Source organism: Theobroma umbraticum, unplaced genomic scaffold (genome assembly GCF_002168275.2).
Source record: "Theobroma umbraticum cultivar Fairchild unplaced genomic scaffold, ASM216827v3 scaffold_44.0, whole genome shotgun sequence".
Taxonomy (NCBI): Eukaryota; Viridiplantae; Streptophyta; class Magnoliopsida; order Malvales; family Malvaceae; genus Theobroma; species Theobroma umbraticum.
The window spans coordinates 6,969,423-6,994,736 of NW_018397255.1; the positions used below are offsets into that span (position 1 = coordinate 6,969,423).

Below are 25,314 nucleotides of genomic sequence, written 5' to 3' on the forward strand. Positions count from 1 at the left end.
AAGGATTTCGAATCTTGAACCATACATATCACGTCTAACTGCAACACAAATCATATTTGTCGTGCACACGTGTTGTTCTCGTGATGAAATATTTGTATTAGATTTTTAATATCAAAATTATTTCATGGATCATATATAAATGTTGTTCTAGCTCGCTATAAAAGGAAAAAATAAAATAAAAAGGCTATCGAGGTTGAAACAATTAGTTGTCGAATTTCACTAGTCTAAATATAAGTCCATCATAGATTGTGCTAATGGAATTGTGACAAGACATGAATTATGACTTGGGGAGTTAGGAGTTAGGAGGGTGGGGGAAAAAATGAGAAGGAGAAGATACGAAAGAGAAGGATTATATATAGAAAGAGAAAGAGAGGAGAGGTCAAGATATATGCAACTGGTTGGCGCCGACCAGTGGGAGGACTGATAAATTAAAAGACCATCATGAAGTTAGCGAAAGAAAAGAGATGAGAGTACAGTCAACCTGGCATGCGCTACCACAAGAATTGCTGGCGGAGCAGGGAAAAGAAAAAGGTGCACTCAAAATATATGATGAGAGAGTGGAAAAAAGAAGGCAAGAGCTGGAGAAAAGGGTATGATTGGGGGGAAAAGCTAGTTGAAAACAGAAGATAAGCATGCACGTTGATGGGAGATGGAGGGAGTGCGCCACCACCGCCCAAATCCAATTCATCATTTGCTGCTGTGAGTCAGTCGTCTTGAATACTTAGAAAAGGCCACTTAGTATGGAATGGTCCCTTGCAATGTTTTCTCACCATCTTACTAGCTATGAACTCCATTCCTGATTTATTCCCTTTGACGTCTCCCGGATCGATCTTTGCCCTTTATATCTGATAACGACTAAAGATATGCTGCTACGGGCATTCCATATCTGATTGTCTAAACTCCTTGGAAATAATTGGCTTTCTTTTAACCTCCATCTATCTTGTTTCTAAAAGTAGGCTATCTCAATCTTGCTTGCATTGTGTCTCTAGTGTGCTTCTAATTAGTATTAGTGCCGTAGGCCCACACTTTCAATTCTCCATGTGCTAGCTCTTTCACTTATAAAGGAGAATGGTTTATTTTGATCCAAGTCTTTTTCGATCCTAACATCTCAATAAAGAATTGGAATTGATTTTGATACTACTTGTTATAAATCTATATTTTTAATCCAAAAGATATACTTATTAAATAAAAAAAAAACTTTACGTATAAGTTTAAAATTCATCTCATCTATTATTATTATGTGAAATACATGATACTAGAGAAGATCGATAATGAAAATTAAATAAGTTTTTTTTTGTTAACAATCTCAAAAATATTCTTAAATGCAATATATAATATCTATATAAAACTTAAACTCATAGTAATTAATTACCCTTGTAAATACCTAATTAATAGTTGTTACTTGCAAGATTATGTATACATGGTCTTTCACCATATGGATGATCATCTTACTCCTAGCCAATAAATAGCAAGGTAAATGCCTAGGTTCATCTAAGAGGGACTTCGTTTTGACATAGAACTTCACTTCAAAACTTTTTCTTAGTTTACAAAAAGAGTAGTGCCCCTTATAGCACTACCTCTTCCTCCAATTATAGTATTGCTCTTAGTATACATCTACCTACTTCTCTACTTCTTTTTGCTTACTTAGTTGCAATGCTATGCCCTTTATTTCTGTTCAAAACAACCTTCACAAACCCCCAAAGATAGAGATAAGGGATAGACATGTATCAAATAAAGAAAACTGTCTAACGATTGAGAGATGGCATTAAGCGGCAATCTTGCCAAGTAGTTGCATGCGTCAGTACTCATTGTCTTCTACTTTAACGTAAAAGACAACAATAAGCCAACCATGCACGCACGTATAACGACTTCTTCAACGCCTATGTACAGTGGTTTTTCCTCAAGGTGAAAAAATTATGGACAAAAGTTTTTGCAGTCTTAGTGTGGATATCACTTGTTTAATCCAAAGACAAAAGGAGAAAGGAAGGCTTTGCTTAGTTCCTTATTCTTGGAAAAGTTGGTGATATTGTCTTTGAAACGACTATTGATACTATATGTGTAAGGGATTTGTACAGAGATAGGGTGACTAATTTGAAATGGATATGATGATAAGAGATAATTGTTTAACTAGTTGACAAACCAAGAGATGTGAAGCTAACCACAAAAAGAAATACTCGATACGTTTGGGATTTTGATGATGTGGTCCTTAAGCCCCTTATACTAAATTTCATCAAGATTGAATATTATAGTTATAGCTAGTTGCTATGGATTAAACAATAATTGCATGATTGACTTTAATCACCATGTTTTCGTATATCTTGTGACAGTAAATGTACTGTATATTATTACATCACAAAAGATGTTGCTTATTTAATATTTATGTACTAAGTTTAAAAGATCATATGAGGCAAGTTATTTTATTACAAGTCATGCAATTAAAGGTTAACTTCATGGTAAGATACACAGGAGGAGGCAATTTAGGGTTTAGAATAATAAATAAAATGGGTTAGAATGTCTGTCTGTCTGTTTTGCACTTGGAAAGCCAGGTAACTATTTGGATTGGATTTGTTTGCATTGCTTTTGAGTTATTCCAAAGTGTAGTGGCAATGTAAAGGACGTTCGTACTCTTATTATTAATTTTATGATGACTAAGAATTCAACTTTGACCTCTTATTCTGCAGTGCTGTACCACCTCTGGTACCAACACTACACAGCTTTACTCTTTGCCTCTTTTATTTTATAAATCAATGGATAATAATATATATATACTTTTTCTGTAAAGCAGTGAGTAATCTAAATGGGTACACCCCATCTACCCATATTATGCACATTTGTACAAGGCTTTTTTTGGTCTGAGACATCATTTCATTAATCAAAAACAATTATTATCCCGAGTAAGATAGATGGCTAATCTAATTCATATACGTAATATAACACAAAAGAGGGGGACAGGGAATAAGGAAAGTGCTTCGTGTTTTTCAACTAAAGAAAGAAAAAGCGGTTAAAAAAAGAAAACTTTAGGATTGATGCGACAACCATGCATCATCACCATCCATCTGTATACATATACATGCCAACATAGATGGTAGGGCGTGAGATGATTTGGTCGGCAATGATTTCCCACTTGTGTGGGGTTGGGTAGGTCCAAACTCGTGTGCGACCAGACCCCTTTTTGTTACGCCTATGGTAGATTCAAGCCCCACGATTGCCTGACCTGCAATCCCACCTTCGAGCCAGCCGCTGCGAGGAACCTCGAGCCTGTCACTCCAATCACATCCTAAAGCATCATGGAATACTAGGAGTTTTTGCCTTCCTTTTGTTCTGGCTATGATTTGAAGGATATCACGTACGCTCCCACTAGGAAGGTAGATGCCTTGGAATTGAATATGGGGGTCCAGGCCAGGCAGCCAGAATCTCTCACCAACCCCCGCCCGTATTCCACTTTAATTTTCCAAAGGAATATCCATGTATCTTGCTGTTGATTTATACTAGTACAAGCTTGAATACATTAAGTACCTACTTAATGTTACCCTGCACCAAATCTGATCTAACAAAACCCACCCTAAAACAAAAGCTAAAGGGGAGGAGCGGGCACATGTTTCAAGAGAAAAGCATGGAGGTTCCACGTCGCCATCCTCACACCAGGAGCCGGTGTCCCTCTCGAAATAAAAAGGGGGGACGGCACAGAAAGGAATGAAGAGAGCAAAGGCCAACCCCACTTCCACTCCCACGTCTTCATGATTCCGTATAAAGTACTACGACCTGTATTTTCTCTTTTATTTTAATCCCCCACCACTGCTATAAATACTAGTAGCATCACTTTACTTCGGCCCTCAGTTGTGTACCACCAAAGCCCTAAATTCTCTCTTCTTTCCCACCCTTTGTTCTGAAACTAGGTAGTACTATGCAGGAGGACAAGAAGGCGAAGGTGAAGAAAGGATGGCTTGCTGTCGAGGTTGGGTTGGAGGAAGAAGGAGAGTTTCAGCGGTTTGTGATTCCAATATCTTACCTTTACCATCCGCTTTTCAGGCGGCTTCTGGAGAAGGCTCACGAGGTCTACGGCTACCACACAACGGGGCCCTTAAGGCTGCCATGTTCCACCGACGACTTTCTTAATCTAAAGTGGCGTATAGAGAAGGAGTCCAACCATCATCTCCACCATCACCATCACCATCATCATCTTCCTCTCACTTTGTCCTTCCACTCCTGTTGAAATACAGGTCTTCATCAACAGAACTTGTCACATGTACACAGACACAGATGTATACTTGCATGTACCATGTAGTCGTCTTTGCTCCCTGCCTGCCAGGGGCTTTCTTTTCCTCGGTACAAGGGAAAGGGCGCTCTATTTTGGTTTGTTCTGTAGTTTACTTTATAAATTGTCAAGCCATACACCTATAAGCTGATCGTTGCATGTACCATGTACTGCTGATCCTTACTAAATTAAGGCAATCAACAAGTATATACATTTAATTTTAACCCATTCACAATACTATCGTTTCATCATTTTCCTCAAGTTAATTTTATTCGTATGAATTGGTCAAATCAAGGCAAGTAAGCGTTGTGTAAATCTGAGTGAGATGAGAAATCATTGAAGAGGGTTAATTAGTATGGGCTAGTGATGGAGGAAGAAAGGGTAGTTGGAGAGGTTAGAAACAACAAAAAAAAATTAATGCAAGGTAGGCAGGTACAAGGATAATATGAGTGATGGGAATAAAGTGAAGTCAATACTTGAGTGGTTGTACGGAACTGGAAGATAACCGGTGGAACCATGTGAAACTGTGAAGTGGGACTTTTGAGATAGGATGATGATACAGGTTAGGAATTAGTAGGCATGAGATATCGATATAGCCAGCCAGATAGGACATCACACTTTCACTTCTAGCCTACACTCCTCCTTTGCTATATCTTATATTATCTGATTCGATGAAATAAATGTACAATATTTTATAATAAAATTTGGATATAATTCATATAATAACTATTGTATCCATCACGTGTTCAAATAAAATTCAGATACACACTTACTAATAATAATTTTAGTTTTCTATATATTATTTTTTATTTATAAATTTTTTTATAATTAATGTAATACTTATAAAAAATGTCTAAAGTTCATCGTCATGTTACGAAATAAAATTATTATTTTATAAATTGAAAATGATGTTTTTTTATCTCATAATCAGATTAGATGATTGTTCATTGTTTATTTAATATTTAATTAACAAATTAATTTAAGATTTTCACTGTGTTAAAACATAAAATTGAAAAAAAAAAGTTCCAAAACGTGTATCAATGTCACTTTTTTTTATAGTTTATTTGTTCTCATCACTTAATAGGTATACAAAAGAATTATATATAATAAATCTTGAAAATATAATAAAATTCGATAATGAATTGTAATTGTGTTTTGCCTTTAATTCAAAAAAAAATTATAATTGTGTTTGCATGGATGAAATCCATCTACTTAGTATTCATAGGTGTTTAACAAGGATATCAATTCTTCCAAACTTATTTTGTAGAAAAACAATATAAGAGACAATTTAAGAAATATTTGTAAAAGTAGAAGAAATTGAAAAGTAAGTTGTTTTGTCTTATAGAAAACCAAAAAATATTCTATTTAAAGAACAAAAAGTTGTTTGTTGAAGTGTATACTTTTTTTTTTTTTCAAAATTAGTTGAAGTGTACACTTAAAAGCCCTTACTTGTATTCAACTAAACTTTTTATTTTTTATTACATTTAATTGAGTTTTTAAATTTTGATTTAAAGATAAATACATCCTTAACTTTGAGGAAAATATAATTGTCATTAATTAGACCCAATGTTAGTTGGCTTTTTATTGCCAAAGTGGTATATGACATGACTAGTTGATGTGGCTACCCGATAAAACTCAAAATTCAGAGAATCATAATTGATATTTTTGTCATTGATTATTGTCGTTTATCGACACCAAAATCATGAAAAAAAACTTTTTTTTTTATTCCTCCCCTTCATTCCTCTAATTAGAGTATTTTTTTTAATTTCGAAAACCCTTTCTTTTTTCTTTATATATATATATATATATATATATATATATGCATTCGAGCATTTGACTTAAAAATAATATTACCCTTACTTAAAAAATAATATTCGAATCCTCTTTCTCTCAATTATATATATATATATATATATATATATATATATATCAAAGATATGAGAGAGAGAGAGAGAGGAAGAAGAACAAGAGTTTTTCACGAAATCTAAACTATTAAAAGGGATGAGGGAGAAGAGGAAATATTCACTATATTTGTTACTTTATTAGATTGTTAAGTCACATCATATACCATGTAGATAGAAAATGTTATTTGACTTTGAGTTGAATTTCACTAGATGATGGACCTACATAGTGTAACTTAGACATCATATCTTAAAGATTACAATCCCATCACAAACCTTAACAAATGGGACAACACAAGTACTATTTTTGCCTTTATCCTTAATTGTTTTTTTAATTATTAAGCTATTAGAAAAGGTAGAGGGAAAAAAAAGCTTTGACTCTGCATTTTTTGATTAACACTTTTCCATACGTACGAGGACTGACATCAATTTATAAACTCGACTGACATCAATTTATAAACTCACTACTTCAATTAATGTCTATCAATAAACTACAACTTCAATTAATATCTATGATCCTAAAATAATAGACTATGAAACGATAAATTTATATTAACTTTAACTATTTATCCTGATGAACATAATTTAAAATAAATAATAACATATAAATATATTACTAAAGCAAATGAAATATATGTAACAAATATTTTCACTGCTATATCTCGTTGCATTGTAGGCAGTACTACTTGCCAACAGCCTAATATTTCTGGATAGACTAGAACATAGAAATGTTAATTTGTCCAATACGAAGTGATTCCTAATACCTATTCCAGGAGGTATAGACACAGCTATTCTGATCTTGGTGTAGCAGGTCATTAGCTCTTTCAAGCTCTAATGAACCAAACTAGTCCCTCCACCTTGAAAAGATGAGTAATTGGAATGACTAATTTTCCCAAATAAACGAGCTTGTATTAGAAGTTAAACCCTTAATTAGTCCCACATCTGAACTTTCAACCATGTCTTAAGAAGTAAACTGTCTAGAACCTTTGCTGCAGCAGCAACATGGCAACTTGAAAACAGAAATATATTTTAAAATTGTAAAAACCTTGGAAGTGGAGGCATTTTTGTTTTCTTTGCCAATCCTGTGTTTGTTTTCCATGGTGATTATCGTAGCTAGGAGCCACAAAAGCCATTTCTTTATAATATTATGAATGAGAAGATTATAAGAAAACAAAGAGAGAGAGAGAGAGAGAGAGAGAGAGAGAAAGAAAGATGTTAAGAGATATGGAGAAAAGAAACTAGTACCTATATATTTAGTCAACCCAATCAATGTCCAAATCTTGTAGCTTTTTGAGCCACTTCTGTGGATTTTGAGAAACATAAGGATTTGATGGAGTCTTTCCTTCACTTTCTACATCACTGCTTGCTATGTTGTCAATCTGTTTCTCCTTAGGAGTAGTTTGTGGCTGTCTGCTGGGGTGTCTCACCTTGAGAGACAGTAGACGAGAAACTTCATGAAGGCCCCCCCATTTCTCCAATGCACGTGCAATGTCATAACGCCCTGTAACATTTTAATTTAAACAGAATTAACAAGAGAACTAATTTTCCTTTAAATGGGGACAGTTTTCTTTTAATAGCATTGCACATTGTTCTCTGCAAAAATAATTTTCACCACGTTAAATTGCTCTGGTTGATGGAAGACAACATCATACCAACTATTTGATGCTAATAATAAAACAAAATGAAAGCAACCTATAGTTTGAACAAAAAGCCACAATATCACAATTGAATTACCTGCACGCTCAAAAGACTTTCTACTGGGCATAAATGATGGGTCCATCCCCCAGCTCCTCTGGAATCGGCTAATCTGAAAGGTAAAACTGGCCAATTTAGATAGTTTGTCATTATCAACTTGTACATTTTATGATTCTTTAATGCAATAACCCTCCACCATCTAATATTTTAATGAGGATGAATGAATGCATTTCACCAAAACATGCATACTTTCCAATTTCATTTGGCTGATTGCTGCATGTGTATGAGCCTAGAAAATTAAGTTAAAAGAAAAACAATATGATCAATCAATTGAGATAGTAACAAAACAGTCCACCTCATCCTGTAGATTCTCAAGGTTGTCCCAGTAGCCCTTTGGTTTGCGTTGTTTGTATGCAAGGGAGAGATTCATCAAGGATGCAATCCGTCTAAATCCACCCATGCGTGTGATGGCTTTCTCAATATCCACTCTGCCATGCAAGCGAAGTTGCTTTCTCATGGGCATGAATCCTTCCTGTCCGTGTTCAGATATAAATTTCAGGAGCTCAGCTTTGAGGACTTCAATGTCCCTTTGCAGGCCAGGAACTCTGGGTCTTTGTCTACATGAATTAGGACTAGTGGAATCCAAAACCTGCTTAGCAGTATCACTATAACCTGTTCCATTGTTTGTGCTGGAAGAAGAACTTTCTTTCCCTGAAAGTTGTCGACTTTCATGTGTTTCCACCTCCCTTGTTTCAACATAATCGCGAATTGAACATAAATTGGATGGTAGATCTTCATATATAACCTACAAGGTGAGAAGAGGTAAAACATCAATATTTTTTTAACATATTCTTTCTTATTTGAAAATAAAAAATGTAGGATAAAAAAATTAAAAAATGTATAAGTTCAAAATACAAAAATAAAAAGCCAAAAACATTAAGCCATTAGACCTTTTTTCCCCCTTTTCTGATAGTCAAGGAACCACAAGTATGCCTATTATACTGTCTTCATACATTCCCACAAGATCGGAGACTATTTCTCAGAAGAAACATTTATCTCACAACACACTTTGTAGGCTTCTAAGATTGGTTCTGAAACAAACATGTAGGGAAGGTAAAAAGGAAAAATCGACATATATTGTGAGGATGGATTTTGTGGATATTCAGTTAAAGCTGTATTAAGAGTTTCTAGAAAACTCCTCATTTAAATTTATTATGTGGGTATCCATCCATGACTGTTCCAAATCCATTCTGGATTTCTTATCTGCTGAGTGAAGGTATGACTACATCGGAAACTGGAAAGTGGAAAGTAGTCTTTTTCTGTGTAAGTAGAACTTGTTATATGTAGTTTATAATTTTATGAAATCTAAGAACTTTGAAGGTCAACGAAGGCTGCCATTTCAAACATTCTGCCGGGATGCTCGAATGGACCAATTTCTTTTTGCATGGTTCAAGTCAACATGCACAAAGGAAAGGGAATATACCAAAAAGGATATCTTTACACAAAAAATATTTTTTATATTCAAGTTACACCTACAATACTTCAATATATACATTAACTGTAGAATAGGAATAAGACGGTAGGTGAAAATAGAAAAGCAGAATGCATAATTTCCATACCTCTTCCATTATAGCTTCAGAAAGAAGGGAATCTCTGTGCATTTTTGACTCCACAGAATACTTCAGTAGCGTGTGATGACTTCCAAGTTGCTCTAGAAGCCATCTTCCCTGAAATGAGTCAAAATCCCCTTCAACCTGCTCAAAACTGATCTCTTGTTCAAGTTGTTCGTGTAGATCTAAAACAACCCGTGCATGAAGAACCATATACAGTAGACCCTTGCATCCTTCCTGCAAAAAGGAACTGATTACATTATAAAATAGGCTAGCCTAATCTTGCTTTATATTTGGTTGAACTAATATAGATCATCAATCACCATCAAATTTGTTATAAATTTATGCTTCATGAGAGGGATTCAAATGATAAAAAGATAAGGACAAAATCAAAACTCTTTTTCTGCATTCAAAACACTTGCATACAGACTTAAAACACTTGCATTCAAACAGAATTACCAAACTATTTTTCTGGCCCATACAGTCTTATGCTACACCAAGGGAGATACTTGTTTCCCATCCCATAGACCCCACCCTTCCATTCCCAGGATTTCAGACTGGAAACCTCGTAGATGGAGTGTCAAGATACTAACCATTGAGATGTCACGTGATAAACTATACTGATTAATATTGCTTTATGTAATTTTGAGATGCATTTAATTGCATCATGTTCATGATAAATGTTAATGCATGGTTAAACTATCTAATAAATAACATCTATCTATATTGCATACTACATTTGTCATTTAATAGCATTAAAATTATAAATATTTATCTACTAGTAATATTTGGAACCTGGTACATACTTCAACACCTTTATAAAGCTTAATTTCATGACCCATACTACTATGCATATAATGAATGCTAGTAAAACCATAAAAGACAACCAGAATAAGTAGACTTCCAGGACAAAATCCTTAGTAGAACTACTCAGAGAAAGGGTGCTGAACACAGTCAAGATTTTAAGATATACATATACAGTCCTTTAAGATCTCAATAAAAATTAATAGTTCAACATCATGATTTTTGTGGCATTGTTATTATTTTCTACCAAAACCTTTTTCATGCCTTTTGTTACTTGGCACCAATTGATACCATCATCTCCATGATTTAGACCATTGTGGCCTTGCCTACATTTTCAGAATGATAATCGCTTTAAAGGACATAGTTTATGTACTTCAGTTGGTCTTTTGTAGGGAAACATCCTTAAGTTCACATTTGGTGCGTAGGATTGGATATGGTAATTTCTTTATTCAATGCTAGTTTATGTACTTCAGTTGGTCTTTTGTAGGGAAACATCCTTAAGTTCACATTTGGTGCATACGATTGGATATGGTAATTTCTTTATTCAATGCTATTATTTTCATTGTCTTCAACCTTATAGGAATTGTATGGAAAGTTAATGGGATTAACAATCCTATATGGAGATGATTACACAATTCTCGGACAAGGGGTTGGATTACATGATCCATAAGGACAACATGCAAGACAAGATGAGAAAAAATTTTATCATTCCTGCACCAAAAACAAGAGAATCTAAAGGCAATTCACTACGCACCCAATAATTCATCAGAAACAAAATCTTACTTATACCTGGAGAATGCGAACTTTGTTGTTTTCGCGTGACAAAACTTTACTAATAGCTAAATTTGGAACAAACCTGCAAAAATGAAACTTAATGAGAAAAAAAAGGAATGTGAAGAACTATTTTATTACAAGGACATATATATTTGAACACTATAGATTTATTTACTTACTCCGTTCTATAATCGATATGGGAGCAGTGGAGAATGTGGTAACTGGTAAGTTATGTATGCTTGAAACAAGAATGATGGTGAAATACAGACTTACAGGTTGATATTGAGGACCAAAACTCCATAATAACCACAGTTTGCGTGCGCAAAAATATATATATATATTCTTGCTTACACTACTTGACTGAAAAGCAATAACTCCAAACCAGTGCAGTCTAACACTTGTATAATTTTATTCTAGTCTGTGTGGCCAAAGCCACATGTCCCGCAAGATGTTCGCTTACTTCATTAAATTAAGCAGCCCTCATGTAGGTATGCCTTATTGAGCATATTTAAGTGCCAATGACTACTGAATATCATACAGCTTTTAAAAATCCTTTAGCTATTTTACTTCCAAAAAAAAGCAAAAGTATTCCGATAATATTACTGAATATTTTCTTTTCGCATTACTCCCTTTCCCATGAGCTCCTAAATTGTTAATGGATGCTAGGAGAAATCATCATGATGGCACAATAATAGCATGGTCTTTTTGGTTTTACCTATTCAGATGCCAAATATGGTACTCAAACTCTTTATTCCGAGGGTTAACTACACATTTGGTACCTGAATTATAGTGAAATTGTCGATCAGAGCTGGGTTATTGGCTAATTGAGCATTTTCTCTCTTTTTTTTCCTCTTTCTTTCTCTTTCTACTTCTATAATATGCCTCAAACTACTGTTCATAGCATAAGACAGGATCCATAATCTTCTTTGATCTTGCTTAACAGGACAATACATCACTGCTTTACTCTAGTTCTGCTGCCACCAGAATTTCCAGCATGCTTTCTTTTCCCTCGATTCCTCCAGTTCTTGAGACAAAATATGAATTGAATTAAACCCTAATTTGATTCCCTACCATAACTCTAAACCCTAAAACTCCTTATTTTCTACCCATACCCACCAGAAACCTATTTAGGTACTTCCCCAAATGTGTCATACATCACTTCAAATTTTCTGGATTAGGTTATTCTGATTATTTGAGTCTCAAACCCAACTTCAATGGCAGTAGAGCGCAACAAAATGGAGTTCCAAAATCTAATTAACAAAGCTATTGAATGTAAAATTTTGAAAGATCAAGTCAAAGATGCCACCAAACTATCAGATGATAACAACCAATGCCTATGGCTTTGGGAATTGAAAAACCAATTTAGCACAAAAAATAGCAGTTAATCTCCTTAAATTGGAGTTCAAGAAACAAGACTATCATTACTTACTCCGGGAGACTCTCATAAGCAGTTAAAACATTCCAAACTTCACGAACAGGAGCTTTTACAGTTATGCTAGCAACAACACAGCGATGAACACCTCCATTTTCCTTCAGCCCAAAAGTATTTCATCAACAACAGCTAAAACAGAATAATTTGATCAGCAACAGCTAAAACAAGGGCGGCCTTCCATAGAACAGGAAGACCTTACAAGAACGGTCTAGAATCAATCAGTTACCAGTAAGCCATCAAATCTACGAAGATGAACTTCATCCACCATGCGAGGCCTATCAATTCTGCACACTTTTCCAAAAACACCCCAGTTACTGTTCAACTCACTTGAAGATGGAAGCAAGGGACCAAGATTGGAGCTAGTATAACTCTCTCTGAGGTCTACTGGTAGTAGTTTGTCCTTTTCCAAGAGTGCACCATCCAAGTCCATTCCAGATGAAGAAGGAACAGGCAAAGATGTTCTAACCAAATCTTTTTCTATTGACATCTTCTGATTCCCATGATAATTCCTTTCAGCTTGAGAAGCCAAGGCTCGAAGATTCACAGGAAGATCTGATCTAATAATCCTCTCCAGGAAAATGGCAGGGAAGTTAAATCTCGGAATTACATTAACTTCATAAGATAAATTTGTCATGACAGACCTGCAAAAGCAGTAAGAGAAGATACATTTTCACTTCATATGATAAAATCAGCAACGCGGAAACTTGTTGGCTATGAAAAAGAGAACATTGATGCTACCTTGTTCCAGATTTGACTGACCATTTCCCTTCAAACTTCTTAAAATCTCCATCAACCATGGAAAAATGGAGTTCACGACCATTGGTCTGAATCACAAGCAACACTTATAAAGCTCGTAGGTTTTAAAGAGAATAGACAGGCATACGTGAAAATTAAAATAATGAAAGACAAATGAAATGACTCAAATTCAATTATACACAACTAAACAATCCAAAGAAGAAATGGAGCTGAATAAAAATCTTCTTCAATGATTTTGCTTTCACAGCTCCCAAAATTTCATCCGTGTCTTTTCTTGAAATCCAACTTTCTCTTTCAGTTTCAAGGTTCACCCAATTTTAGTTCTTTGAAAAACAGCTTTATAAATATTAAAAGTCAGAGCTTTCTACTAATCAATTTGGGCAAATAAAGATAAAAGTTTAGTTACCAACAGTTAGAAATTTATTCAAATTAGCCACTGAGTAAATTTCAGTTCAAAATCTTATTTTCTTTTTCAAATAGTTCCACATACTAAACCTGCAAATTAGTGACTTAATGGACTCGCCTTGCCCAAAATTAGAGATAGCGCTTAGCATTGCTTGCCTTCAGGCACCTTCTCCATCCTTGATTATTCGCTCACACTCCATGCATACTCATATTTTCAAAAGTTAATTCAATATTTTCTTCAAAAATAATGATATTAGGACTTAAAGAGGTGCAGATTGAAATATTTCATGGATCAAATAGAAATATCATATCTGGAGTGGTCAAGGATCCATGGTAGGTAAAGGAAGTACAGGCTTGTTAATTTTCGAGCCTGAAAAAGGAGATTGCAAATGTTAGTACAAAGAGGCTGGCAAAGACAAAGCTCCCTCTGTTTGCTCCTAAGCCAAGCAGAGCTCCAATGTTCTTTTTCCAAAATTTAGATTCATTCCTTGCAGTCAGCTGTTCACAGGAAAAGCCCTGGAATACTCGTAGGATGATTAACAGCACCTGTCATAATTAATAGTTGAGCACCTAAGAAATTAAATGCTCTTTGAGACGTTATTCTTCCTTAATATTCATGTCGAATATGCTTTGAGCCTTTATTTCAAATCATCATAAGTAATCACCTTCCATTAAACTAGTTTATTCTAAATGTTTCATCAACTACTTTAGTTTTGACAGAGATGATTCACTGATCATTCACATCCAACCCAGGCAAAGCCCTATGACATGATAGCCATTGGTTATATCGAACTATTTTGCCAAATTACAATATTCATCCTCCAACTATGACCCAAACCTTATTTCCATTTCTTAGTTGCAATTGCAATAATTTCAGGCTTATAGTTTCATTAGCAATTATGTGAATCGTCCAAAAATCTTTGTCAATGAAATGGGAAGGACTGAAAAAATAAATCACATGCATACCATATAATAGTTACGAGTACTCAGGAAGCATTTAACGTGACAAGGTTAAAAAATTTTATCATGTAGAACCAAGTAATTCTTTATGCAGGTTAACAAAAATGTCTTCAAAATGAATTCATTCTTTGTTTTCTCCATTCTTTATAACAAAAACTGTGACAGGTTGCTCGACCAGCATAAAGGACAAACTCTTCTTGCCTCTTTTAGTCTTAGTTTAGGATCTACAAGATTGTGACCGGCATGGAAATACAACCTTCAATGGTGTTATATGAAGGTCAAGTTTTCTAAAGCTAGATATCATTCAACACTCCAACAATCATTCAAAATTTCCATGCCCACACAGTAAAAAAAATGAAAGGAATGTAAATACAAGATTAGTAGATTAAACCTATTTTGAATTGTTAGCCTCCCTAATAGACTGAAACAAGGTAGAATTTATTTTTACAAGTGCCAGCGAAGTCAATTTTTAGTGATGATGATATGATGGTACTGCTGGTGGAAGAGGCAACTGCTCTTGCAACTGCTAAAGCTAAAGATAATCATGATTATGATTGTGAACTAAAATCTATAGCAAAAAGATTGCAGATTGTAGTTCTACCGATTTGGTCTAACATCCAATGGAGCTAACAGCATTTGTTGGAAATGGGAAATTTTACACAAGTATAGCTTTCTTTCCATGAGGGGCCAACTTGAGAAAAACAGGATATTGCAGTGAATTACACAACAAAACAAAATTTTGAAATAAAAAAGATAAACAAGCTATGGAAAACAACACTCCATCAGTATTAGAGCAAGGGAAATATACATGAGCAAAATCCTAGGATTGACTAAAAGAATTAGTATTTATGACACAGTTCCACACCATAACTACAGGGCATAAGATGCTTACCAAATTGGAAATTTCCTGGAGATCAAGGACTACACGTGCTTCAATTTGCCAATATAATGCCCTTTGCAAACCTCTCTGCTCCAACCATATTCGTCCAGGATGAGGACAAGGAATTCTTCCACTAACAATCAGACAAAGTTCATTCCAATCAAATAACAGAGAAGGGAGTGACGGGAAAAAGATAAGCATTGACCACAGATTTGCATTCAGAGTGATACTAACCGCAATGAAAATGGGTTTGGAGAGTTGATGATTAGTAGAAAACAGAATAAACAGTTTTCTCTACATTCTCCAATGACTAGTTCACCAAGGACAATATACAATATTAAATCAGCAGATGATATAGGAGTCTTCACAATGCATTATCACATCCAACAAGATTAAAAGTGAGAGAATTTCTCCAATAAAAACGGACAAAAAATCAGTTCAGTATCAGTTTAACCTTAATCGTACATAACCACAGCACAAAACGTTTATGATCTACAATTAGTAGCTTTAGCCTTTGTCATTCTAGCTCTAAAGAAAAGGGAAGGAGGGGGGGAGGGGGTTGGGATTTCTCAATTACGATAGAAAACTTTCAAAGAAAATTAAAGCATTTGGAAAAAAAGGGACGTTATTGAATTCCCTGTCGACAAATTTGCAATGGTGGCATAGATTTTTGTGGAACCTCATTACATGGTCCCTATAGTCCAAGGATGACTACTAAAACATAGCGTGACTATAAAAATAAGTAGATGATACATTTCGCCATTCAAAAAAGAAAAAAAAGTTAAAATCTTAAGTTTTCTACTTTTATATCAAAACAGTATTTTCTTTTACTCGAAGAAAATGCAAGTAAGATAGTACAAGAGAAAGAAGAAAATGGTGAAAGGGGAAGGGGAAGGGGAAGGGGGTTACCTTACCTGCAAATAAGATTGGGAATAAAATCGGCAAGACGCTCATAATCAGTGAGAGCATTCCAGACAGAATCAATGTCAGCGGAAACCAAAATTTCGGCCTTGATTCGCCTCTCTCTCCAAGAAAGCACTTCCACTTCGCAGTGCACTTTCTCCTTCCGGTGTGCTTTGGCTTCCTCCTCTTTTTCTTCTTCTTTTCCACCGAAATCTCTCGCTCTTTTCACGTACTCGGTCGTCAACAAACAAGTCTTGGCTCTGTTTCTAACATTGGAAAAGACCATGCAATGTTTGTTGGACAGACGATTAGGGTTGTTCACCGAAAATGAACAACTTTCTGCTTTGAGTGAGAGAGTTGCATGGCTCAAACTCGAAGCCTTGCAGATGGCACTGTTGATCATACTGATTCATGCACTGGTTTTGTGTCTGAGTTTGAGCGAAGCAGCCTCCACTGTTTGTTCCCGTTGTTTCTCTTCTCTTACCATTACTAGCAGTTAAGTTGGTTTAAAGTTTGAAGCAGCGTTGCTGGCTGGCTAGGAGCCACGAGTTCCTTGCTCCCCACCTTGGCCTTTCATCCTTAATAGTAACAAACAAGAACAAGAATGGGTGGCTCAAGCTCAACGCCGCCCCCCACCCCTGCAAGGGTGCTTTGGTCTTTTTCAAACACACAACCGCGGCTGTGAGAGTTACCTTTATGGCCTTACTTTAGCTTGTCTTCAAGTCGCCCATAAGCCCCTTCGCCTTTCAACCCCCCACGCAAAATGATATCAAGCAATAATAATCCTTTTTCATTTTTTGCTTATATTAAGCGAAATGGATCCGAACATGCAAAATGCTATCAAACAATGTAGATTCTTAGAAGAAGAGGGTATAAATTTCTGATGCAATCATTTTATATGCTGTGACTGAAAACAACTACAACAAATGAATGTTTGTTTGCCTTATTTCTCATCTCATTGGTATCAGACAAAATTTCTTTTAACAAAGAAAGCAGCAGGTAAGTTGTGGACACTTCAACACATTTTACCCTCTGCTTTGAACCATTGAGTGCTGGAAGATACAACACTCGTACACCACCGCAGTAACAGTTTACCAGGGACAGTGACCATTCACAGCAGTGCACTTAATGAAGCGACTCCTCGTTCAAAACTTTACGTGAGAATCCCCCCAGAGTGAAAAATCGACCTTAAAATTTGATTGGCATGGTATTTCGATATTAAACTTATCCTCTCAAGCCAAATCTCAGAAATTTACAACCGACCACCCCTTGGAAGTACTGCTTAGAAGGCAACTGCTCAAAGTCGATTCATATCATGCTCATGGTATTTTGAAAAGAATCTTCAGTCTCTGAACCAACTTCCACTCCTCAAGGGTCAGATCATCCTGAAGAACTTGAAATTAATTAAACAATATCACACAAAAACTAATAAAAAGTGCGAGGGAGAAAGAACACTGATAATAAGTAGCTCACTAACTCACCCTATAATTAGCTTTGAGAACATCAATTGACCTCCTCGAAATGTGACTAACAAGCTCATCCTCAAGCTCAAAATGCCTCCCATACATTTTCTGCTGCTCCTCAGGACTGGATCCAACAATCTGCAAAAAGACAAATGAGAAGTACTGAATAAGACCTAGCTAAAGCAATTGTCATCTTGGCATAACCGTCTATCAGTCTGAGGTCTAGGGAGAAAGGAAACTCAAAAACTTTCTTATCTTCTGTATTCTATCCTCTCCATCATCCTATGTACCCAACACGCGCCCTATACGCTTCAGAAGAGGGAGGGGGGACGGGGGAGGCCAGGAGGGGAGGCAGAGGCATTCAGGGATATTTGGTTCATCAATTCGTGACTAACAATTGTCTATATTTACGTGTGCACATGACATATGATATTACTACCACTTGTAGATGTAAGACATTTAAAATTATAGCAATTCTGTCATTTCATACAACACATTAAAAGCAAACCATGTTGAATAACATTCAACCATGGGGGGTTCAAATTTAAAACCAAAAAAAAGTTCATAATAATCATCCTTCACATTACTAATTCTGAGAATTAAAATTTCAATTTTCAAATACCCAAAGATACTTGGAATCATCCAAACAGTAGTTTAGTACTGAAATATTGGTTCAAGTAAGCATCACATATGTTTCATTGAAACTATGTTAGCTGGCATTTGTTACTCTCTTTTGACTTCATGAATCAGTTGCAACAACTTGCAAGAGTCATATCAACATTTTCACCTTGCAGGGGAGAAAACAGTAAAAAAATAATGTTTACATTTGCTGCCAGAAGAGATATCTAACAGTTCTAGTAAGATATAGTGTTCCAACATCCATATAAACAGATCTTAAGAGATTATTAAGTTGGATTCTTTTCCATTTATTATCAATAACAATTAGCCCTTAACTTTTCAATCATGGACACATGCCAGAAGGTGCTACCAGATAAGAACTTTAAAGAAGAAAGTTCCATGGAGTTGGATTCACCACAATTTATGATGTCCATTGTATTCGCATGCAATCGTGAGAATGCAGTTGAAACATTCAGAAGTAGTAGTCTGCCATCAAGACATGTTTGTACTGGTCTGTGCCATAAATGTTCTTAGGTTTTCTAACAAAGCAGAAGAAACACATGCATGTTTTTATTCTTTGGCCAGAAAACACATGCATGTAATCTGAAAGATTTCTATAGTGTGTGAAATGTCGGCATGTCAATTATTTCAAAGCTAAAAGAAGGATGAAACAAAGCCGGTAGAACTAATTGAAGCAAGCTCAATTCAAACTAAAGAATGACATTTTACAAAAAGTAAGGGAGAAATAACTGGGAGAAGAATATTGGCAAATAAAAATCTCAATTAGATATCAAAATGTTATTAGGATTTTATGGCATCATTTTTTGTGAGAGGCGAAACATCAATTATTAATATTCAAGGGCATGAAATTGGTGACATTTTCACATCCTCATATCCACTGAGCTAACTGAAGATTAGGAAATCAATTCTACCTAAAAGGTAAATAAAATATTTAGCAAGTGCAAAAAGAAAAATCAAACCTTAATGGCCACCTTCTGGCCTTTCTTGGCAACTTCAACAGGTCTATGGTTATTTTCAATTGAAGCAATTCGGCCAATGTCAATGAATTCCCTTTGAGGAATACAAATTGGAGTGCCAACCTGCACAACAAGAAAGATAGTATCAGAAAGCTGCAAACATTAACGCTATGGATAAAACAAATTGAGTTTAACAACCAAAAGCTCATATAATAAATCCTTCTCAAAATTCTGCTTGTTTGGAGCAGTAGTTCATAGTCAAATTCACAATTTAGTAGGATCTGCCTAGGCTCACTGCAGTATTTTCAACAACTAACAACGGTTTGAGTCATGGTTTCAAGGCCCATTAAAAAAGCATATTACAAACACGACGCTGGGACCAGCTTTTCATGCAATGCCAAGTATACATCAGATATACATCCTAAAATTTGTCAATATTTTGGTTATTCATTCAAACACATTTGCCTGAGAATAAACATAGCTGTCAGTGCAAAACCAGACCTGTCAGTTATCCAGAACTAGCTTTTCATGCAATGCCAATAAGACATCAGATCTAAATCTAAAAATCTGTCCACATTTTGGTTATTCCTTCAAACACATTTTCCTAGAATAACGTTCTCATTGCAACATCAGATCTGTCAGTCATTTTCTAGAAATATTCGAGCAAATCTAATGATTGAACTTCTTGGCTTTTTAGACACTCTAGCTTGAATGCAGGTTCAAGAGTATAGAGACTTCATGTCATGATCGGTATTGGATGCCAAAATTGAATTGTGCATACTTATTTTGGAAAGTATAAACTGAATGAACTGATAAAAATTGTACCCTTGCAATGCCTTCCAGGATATCAACCCCCAAGACAATGGGATCCTTCTTGTTGAAAATGCAGTTAGGTAAAATCTTCAGAACACAAGGGAAGACTGCTTCATCTGCTGCTTCCTTCTTCCTCTCCTCTTTCAGACCATCAATATATGCTTTGAATTGGTCAAATAAGTGATAAATAATATCAGCAATGAAAATCCTCACACCCAGTTCATCTGCTAGTTCTCGAGCCTCTGGTGTCACCTTGACATCAAAAGCCAATATGGTAGCATACTCGTTTTTCTTCTCAAGCATTACACTGGCCTTCATTACATCTTTTTTGTGTACAGGGCCTATGCCTATACCACTAACAGGAATATTTACTTCTGGAGTTTTCAGAAATTCCAGCAATGCTTCCAAAGAGCCAAGGGTGGATGCTTGTACATAAACCCCTTCCCCGCTTTTGTCAATCCTATTCATGACTGACTGCATATCCTCCCTTACTGCTTCTTTGACATCTTCCAAATCATCATCAGGCCCTACAACATAGAGACCAGTGCCGGCAATAGCATGCTCAAGGTTCTACATAATGATAGAACAGGAGATTAAGCTTCAATTCATTTACACTATTATCAAATATAACAGTCAACCAAATCTATTGCCAAGTTTCAATCACCTGTGCAGCGATCTTGATACCCATTGCTGCCTTGATCTCCTTGTGCTGCATGTATGTTCCCTGCAATTATCCAAAAAACAAAAAGGCCATCATGCTGCACTATTTTACAGATTAGCGGCCACCAAAATGCAGCATACATAGTATTTGTTTTATAGGGAGGGTGAGGGGTGGTTCTCAAATACGAATGCTGTTCCGTGATATCACAGTACATCAATGGGTTGAAAATTATTTCCAATTTTCTCCATTTAAGCCATTTAGAAAAAAAAAATCATCAAATACAACAAAGTCTCCTCTTCCACGATGAAGCCATTTTACAAAGTCTCCTCTTCCATGAGGAATAATGTCAAACCAACTTATAGACTTAAGTTAATCATACTCCTTCAACCACAACAAACCATTTGTTTCAATCAAACACCACGTGTATCACTTTTCCTGACTGTTATTTTCTCTCTAGAGACTAAAGACTCTCAAATTATCTACAATACCTTGTTCCCCATATCACTCCAAAATTCATTCTTATACATCCTACTTCCCCCACCTGCTTCCAGTCACAGCCTTATCCCTAAATGGAGACTCCAATATTACCTTCACAACTATGAATGCACATAGACCCAGATCAAAGTGCACATTAGCAATAGAGGACAGCAGAACTCAACCAAAACACCTCACAACCCTTGGGCGAGACACTATTGATGGCAATAAGGGACAGCACAACTCAACCAAAGCACCTCACAACACTTGGGCAAGGCACTATTGATCAAGTGTTCATTTTTGCAACTAAAGACACCTTTTTCACGGCAAAAGATGCTTCAGTTTCTCTACTGTTCATTGGCTATATTTACTAGTCAGAAATGGACAATGCCAACTTGTTTTAGAAGAAGTTTAAAAAAAAAGGGTAACGTACTCCATGCATCTCCTTAAAATCTATTAAGAAAACAATACATTTTAAAGCTTATCATATACAGTAGGTAGAATTTTCATTGTTTTATGTACATATTAACTATTTTTTAGAATTGCCTTATCCCAAGCACACAAACACTTTTTGTGCCATGCACCTTGGGGATGTGAAGGTCCTAGCACCTAAAGTACCCCTTGTGCCTTTGACAACACCAACCTATCCATTGTGGTCCCTGAGGAGCTATTACACCTTTAAAAGTCCTTGATTCAAACAATAGACTGATAAAGTTCCCAAAAAGATGATTTCTGCTCACTCGAAAGTTTATCCCCACAAGATAAAAATTTGAATAATGTAAAACTTATCAGACAATCAGACTAGAAGAAAACAGTTGCCCATTCATCGTCATATTAATGCGTCAATGCACTAACAAATTACAATGTCCTATGAATCTTGTCTCCTACTTTTATTGTAAATAGTCAGCGGTAAACATTAATTAGGTCCAATATAGCCTGCTTCTCCCACCAGAGAATCTAGAATCTAAAAAGACGTGAGAAATGACAACCAAAACCCATACCTTGACTCGGAGTTCCTTCATTGGGTGGGGTGTCAATAATGCTCTTACAGTGGTAACAATAGGCCCCTGAAATAGGAAATAACATTTGAGAAATTTAGCCTCTAGCAATCTCATCAAATCTTCAGCCAAATAGAAGCTTAAGTGCTTGCCTGCAAGCCACAAACAACAATTTGATCTCCTTCATGAAGAATACCATTAACCAACACAACGTCGATAGTTGTCCCAAGGCCTTCAATAACCTTCACCTCCAAGACAGTACACTAGCACAAAGTTCAATTTACAAAACGTCACATATTGCACAATAGTGAAATGGTCAACCATTTTTAAATAGAAAGCAATAAGAAAAGCACACCTGCACTTCATCATTGAATGTAAGTTTTTCAACCATTGTTTTCTGTGCCCATTGGACCAGTAATAATAACAAATCCGGGATGCCTTCTCCACTGCAACATCAACAACTGCAAAACATTACACCATTGGCCAAAATACAATTACCAAGTAGATTAGGAACTTGTGGTGTATCCATGACTAACGTGATTGCACTTGTAGGAACAATGCTGAAAGTTTCACCCATTTCCCGATTTTTATAGTACAATTCAGTATTCAATCCTTGCTCCTTGAACTGAGTTATAATCTTATAAATCAAAAACAGAAAACACAAAATTAAGAAATTTCCATCAAAATCAGATAAAACATATTAGACAAACAAGAAATTTATATCGATTTTACATGTGTAAGTCTCATATTGAATTCATTTTGCACATCTTTAGATTGTTGCTTAAGTGACTTCAAAATTGGTGCATTGCGTAGAACTTTCCAGCCATAAAGTCTGTCCACCTGCAAATTTTTATATAAGAAAAAAAGACAAAATAAATAAATAAAGCATCAAAGAAGGAGAGGAATACAACAGCTAAGCCAAGGTTGAGACTAAGATCCAGCCTGACCTTATTCAATGCAACGATAAACTCAGTGTTCCTCATTTTCAAAAGATTGAGTGATTCTATCGTCTGTGGCTCTAATCCATGCATAATGTCAACAACCAAAATGGCAATATCACATAAACCTGATCCCCTTGACCGAAGATTTGTAAAAGATTCATGACCAGGGGTATCAATAACCAACAGGCCTGCAACCTTCAATTTGGCATCAGCTTTCAATTCCCTGGTTCTCTCCCGTATGTTCTCAGCAGGAAAATATGTGGCGCCAATCTGTTGAGTAATACCACCAGCCTCACCTTCCTGAACATTAGTGCCTCGGATGCAATCCAGAAGCTTTGTTTTACCAGTGTCAACATGGCCCATAATGCAGCAAATTGGGGAACGGAGGTTTTCTTCAGTCTGTTTAGAAGGAGCATCTAATCTGGGTGCTTTATTTTTCACACCAGTATTTTTTTTCATATTTTTGTCTTGAGCTTCAACGTCAGGATGTCCTTTCTTACTTTCATCATCTTGAGATTTAATTGATCGGGAAGCAGTGGCTTTCTTGGCCTCAACTGTCGGCTTGGTGACTGCAGCAGGGGCTGTGAAACACAATAAAAAAACAAAATTAAAGCAAATCTGGAGGCAACAGAATCCAACAAGCAATGACAGTCCTAACCACCACCTGCATTGCGTGAAGCTGATGCAGCACTCTTTATATCTTTCAGTACCATAGGCTTAGGCTCGGAATCAGCCTCCTCATCATCAAAGGCACCCTTAACATTAAGAGTAACATCATCCCAGCTTTTTTCATCCCATTCACCATCATCATCATCCTCTTCTTCCATTCCACTCTCTTCAGCAGCATCTGCAACTACAGATTTCTCTTCTGTGTTATTTGATTCCACCTCATCAACCTTCTCATCTTCCAGGGTATTCAACTCATCCTTGGTCTCCTGCTCTTCTTGCTGTTTTTCCTTTGCTTGTACCTTTTCCTCAGGCTTACTAAAGGCAGGACCATTTGCATGATGATGAGCTGTCTTAGACCTCTTTGATTGATATATAGGTCGTTTTGTAGGTGCACTATCTTTGTCTGCACTAGGCAGAGGCAAGCCTCCTTTATTGCCCAATATCTGATTCCTCATGGCCTCAAGGCGACGGGCTTCTTCCTTTTGCTTCCCAGTTAATAGTTTACCTTCCTGCTTCTTCTTTAAGAGCTTCTCCTTTTCCCTTTCTTTTTTCCTACGCCTAGCCTCTTCTGCTTGCCGCTCTAGCTCTTCTTGCCGACGTCGCTCTTCCTCTTCCTTCCTCAACCTCTCCTCTTCTTCCTTTTTCTTCCTCTCTTCTGCTTCTTTTCTCCTAGCAAGTGCCTCTTGCATCTCCCTAACGTGCTTTGGCAGTTTCTTGTCAGCAGCTTTACTCTTAGAATCTTTCTTTTTGGTATCAGAGGTCTCAATTTTCATTTCCTCTTGACTTTCTTCCTTAACATCTGCTGAAGCTGTAGCTGCTGCTGTAGCAGCAGCAGCAGCTGCTGCCTTCTTTTCCTTTTCCTTTTCCTTCTTCTTTTTCTTCTTCTTTGCTGCTGCAGTCTCCACACCTTCTTCCTCACCTTCCTTCTCACCTCTGGCATCGGCAGGAATAACGGTTTCAGGCTGAACGTGAACATTCTCCTCTGGGGGAGGAGGTGCGGCGGGTTTCAATTCAGTAGGCCCCTCACCAAGTTCTGCAAGAATTTTATCCAAGTCATCCTCCTCTTGCACAGTCCTTCCACTCTTATTCTTCTTCTTCTTCTTCTTATTCTTTGAAGTTTCTGTAATCTCTTCACTCTTGTTGTTTGTTTTAGAATCATCAGCTTCGACATTTCTAGTTCCTAAACTTGGTTGTTCAGATTCAACCATATCTGTAACTTCACTTTGTGGCTCTGTCCCATCAGTCAAGATTTCAAAAGCACTACTGCTCTTCTTCTTGGATGATTTTTTTTTCTTACCTGAAAATGCAATCGCCGAAACATCGTC

General features: G+C 36.2%; 3 protein-coding genes across 3 annotated transcripts; 1 reads left to right on the plus strand and 2 right to left on the minus strand.

Moving 5' to 3' along the window:
- Positions 1 to 3,157: 3,157 nt before the first annotated feature.
- On the plus strand, positions 3,158 to 4,365 carry LOC149527627 (auxin-induced protein 15A-like). The gene has a single exon (XM_089782434.1). It carries the CDS (start codon positions 3,905 to 3,907, stop codon positions 4,211 to 4,213), a length of 309 nt encoding a protein of 102 aa, XP_089638560.1. The 5' UTR covers positions 3,158 to 3,904; the 3' UTR covers positions 4,214 to 4,365.
- A 2,391-nt stretch (positions 4,366 to 6,756) lies between these two features.
- Positions 6,757 to 17,082, minus strand: LOC110409443 (polyketide cyclase/dehydrase/lipid transporter). Its single transcript, XM_021418788.2, has 10 exons — positions 16,387 to 17,082; positions 15,485 to 15,605; positions 13,210 to 13,295; positions 12,698 to 13,112; positions 12,469 to 12,569; positions 11,055 to 11,121; positions 9,471 to 9,698; positions 8,207 to 8,656; positions 7,891 to 7,963; positions 6,757 to 7,657 (listed from the first exon to the last, which is right to left on the minus strand). Exons 1-10 carry the CDS (start codon positions 16,776 to 16,778, stop codon positions 7,410 to 7,412), a joined length of 2,181 nt encoding a protein of 726 aa, XP_021274463.1. The 5' UTR covers positions 16,779 to 17,082; the 3' UTR covers positions 6,757 to 7,409.
- A 147-nt stretch (positions 17,083 to 17,229) lies between these two features.
- On the minus strand, positions 17,230 to 25,308 carry LOC110409444 (eukaryotic translation initiation factor 5B-like). Its single transcript, XM_021418791.2, has 12 exons — positions 23,985 to 25,308; positions 23,327 to 23,901; positions 23,112 to 23,219; positions 22,916 to 23,016; positions 22,735 to 22,825; positions 22,532 to 22,642; positions 22,383 to 22,448; positions 20,911 to 20,970; positions 20,259 to 20,816; positions 19,437 to 19,556; positions 17,857 to 17,976; positions 17,230 to 17,760 (listed from the first exon to the last, which is right to left on the minus strand). Exons 1-12 carry the CDS (start codon positions 25,195 to 25,197, stop codon positions 17,695 to 17,697), a joined length of 3,189 nt encoding a protein of 1,062 aa, XP_021274466.1. The 5' UTR covers positions 25,198 to 25,308; the 3' UTR covers positions 17,230 to 17,694.
- Between the last annotated feature and the right edge of the window lie 6 nt (positions 25,309 to 25,314).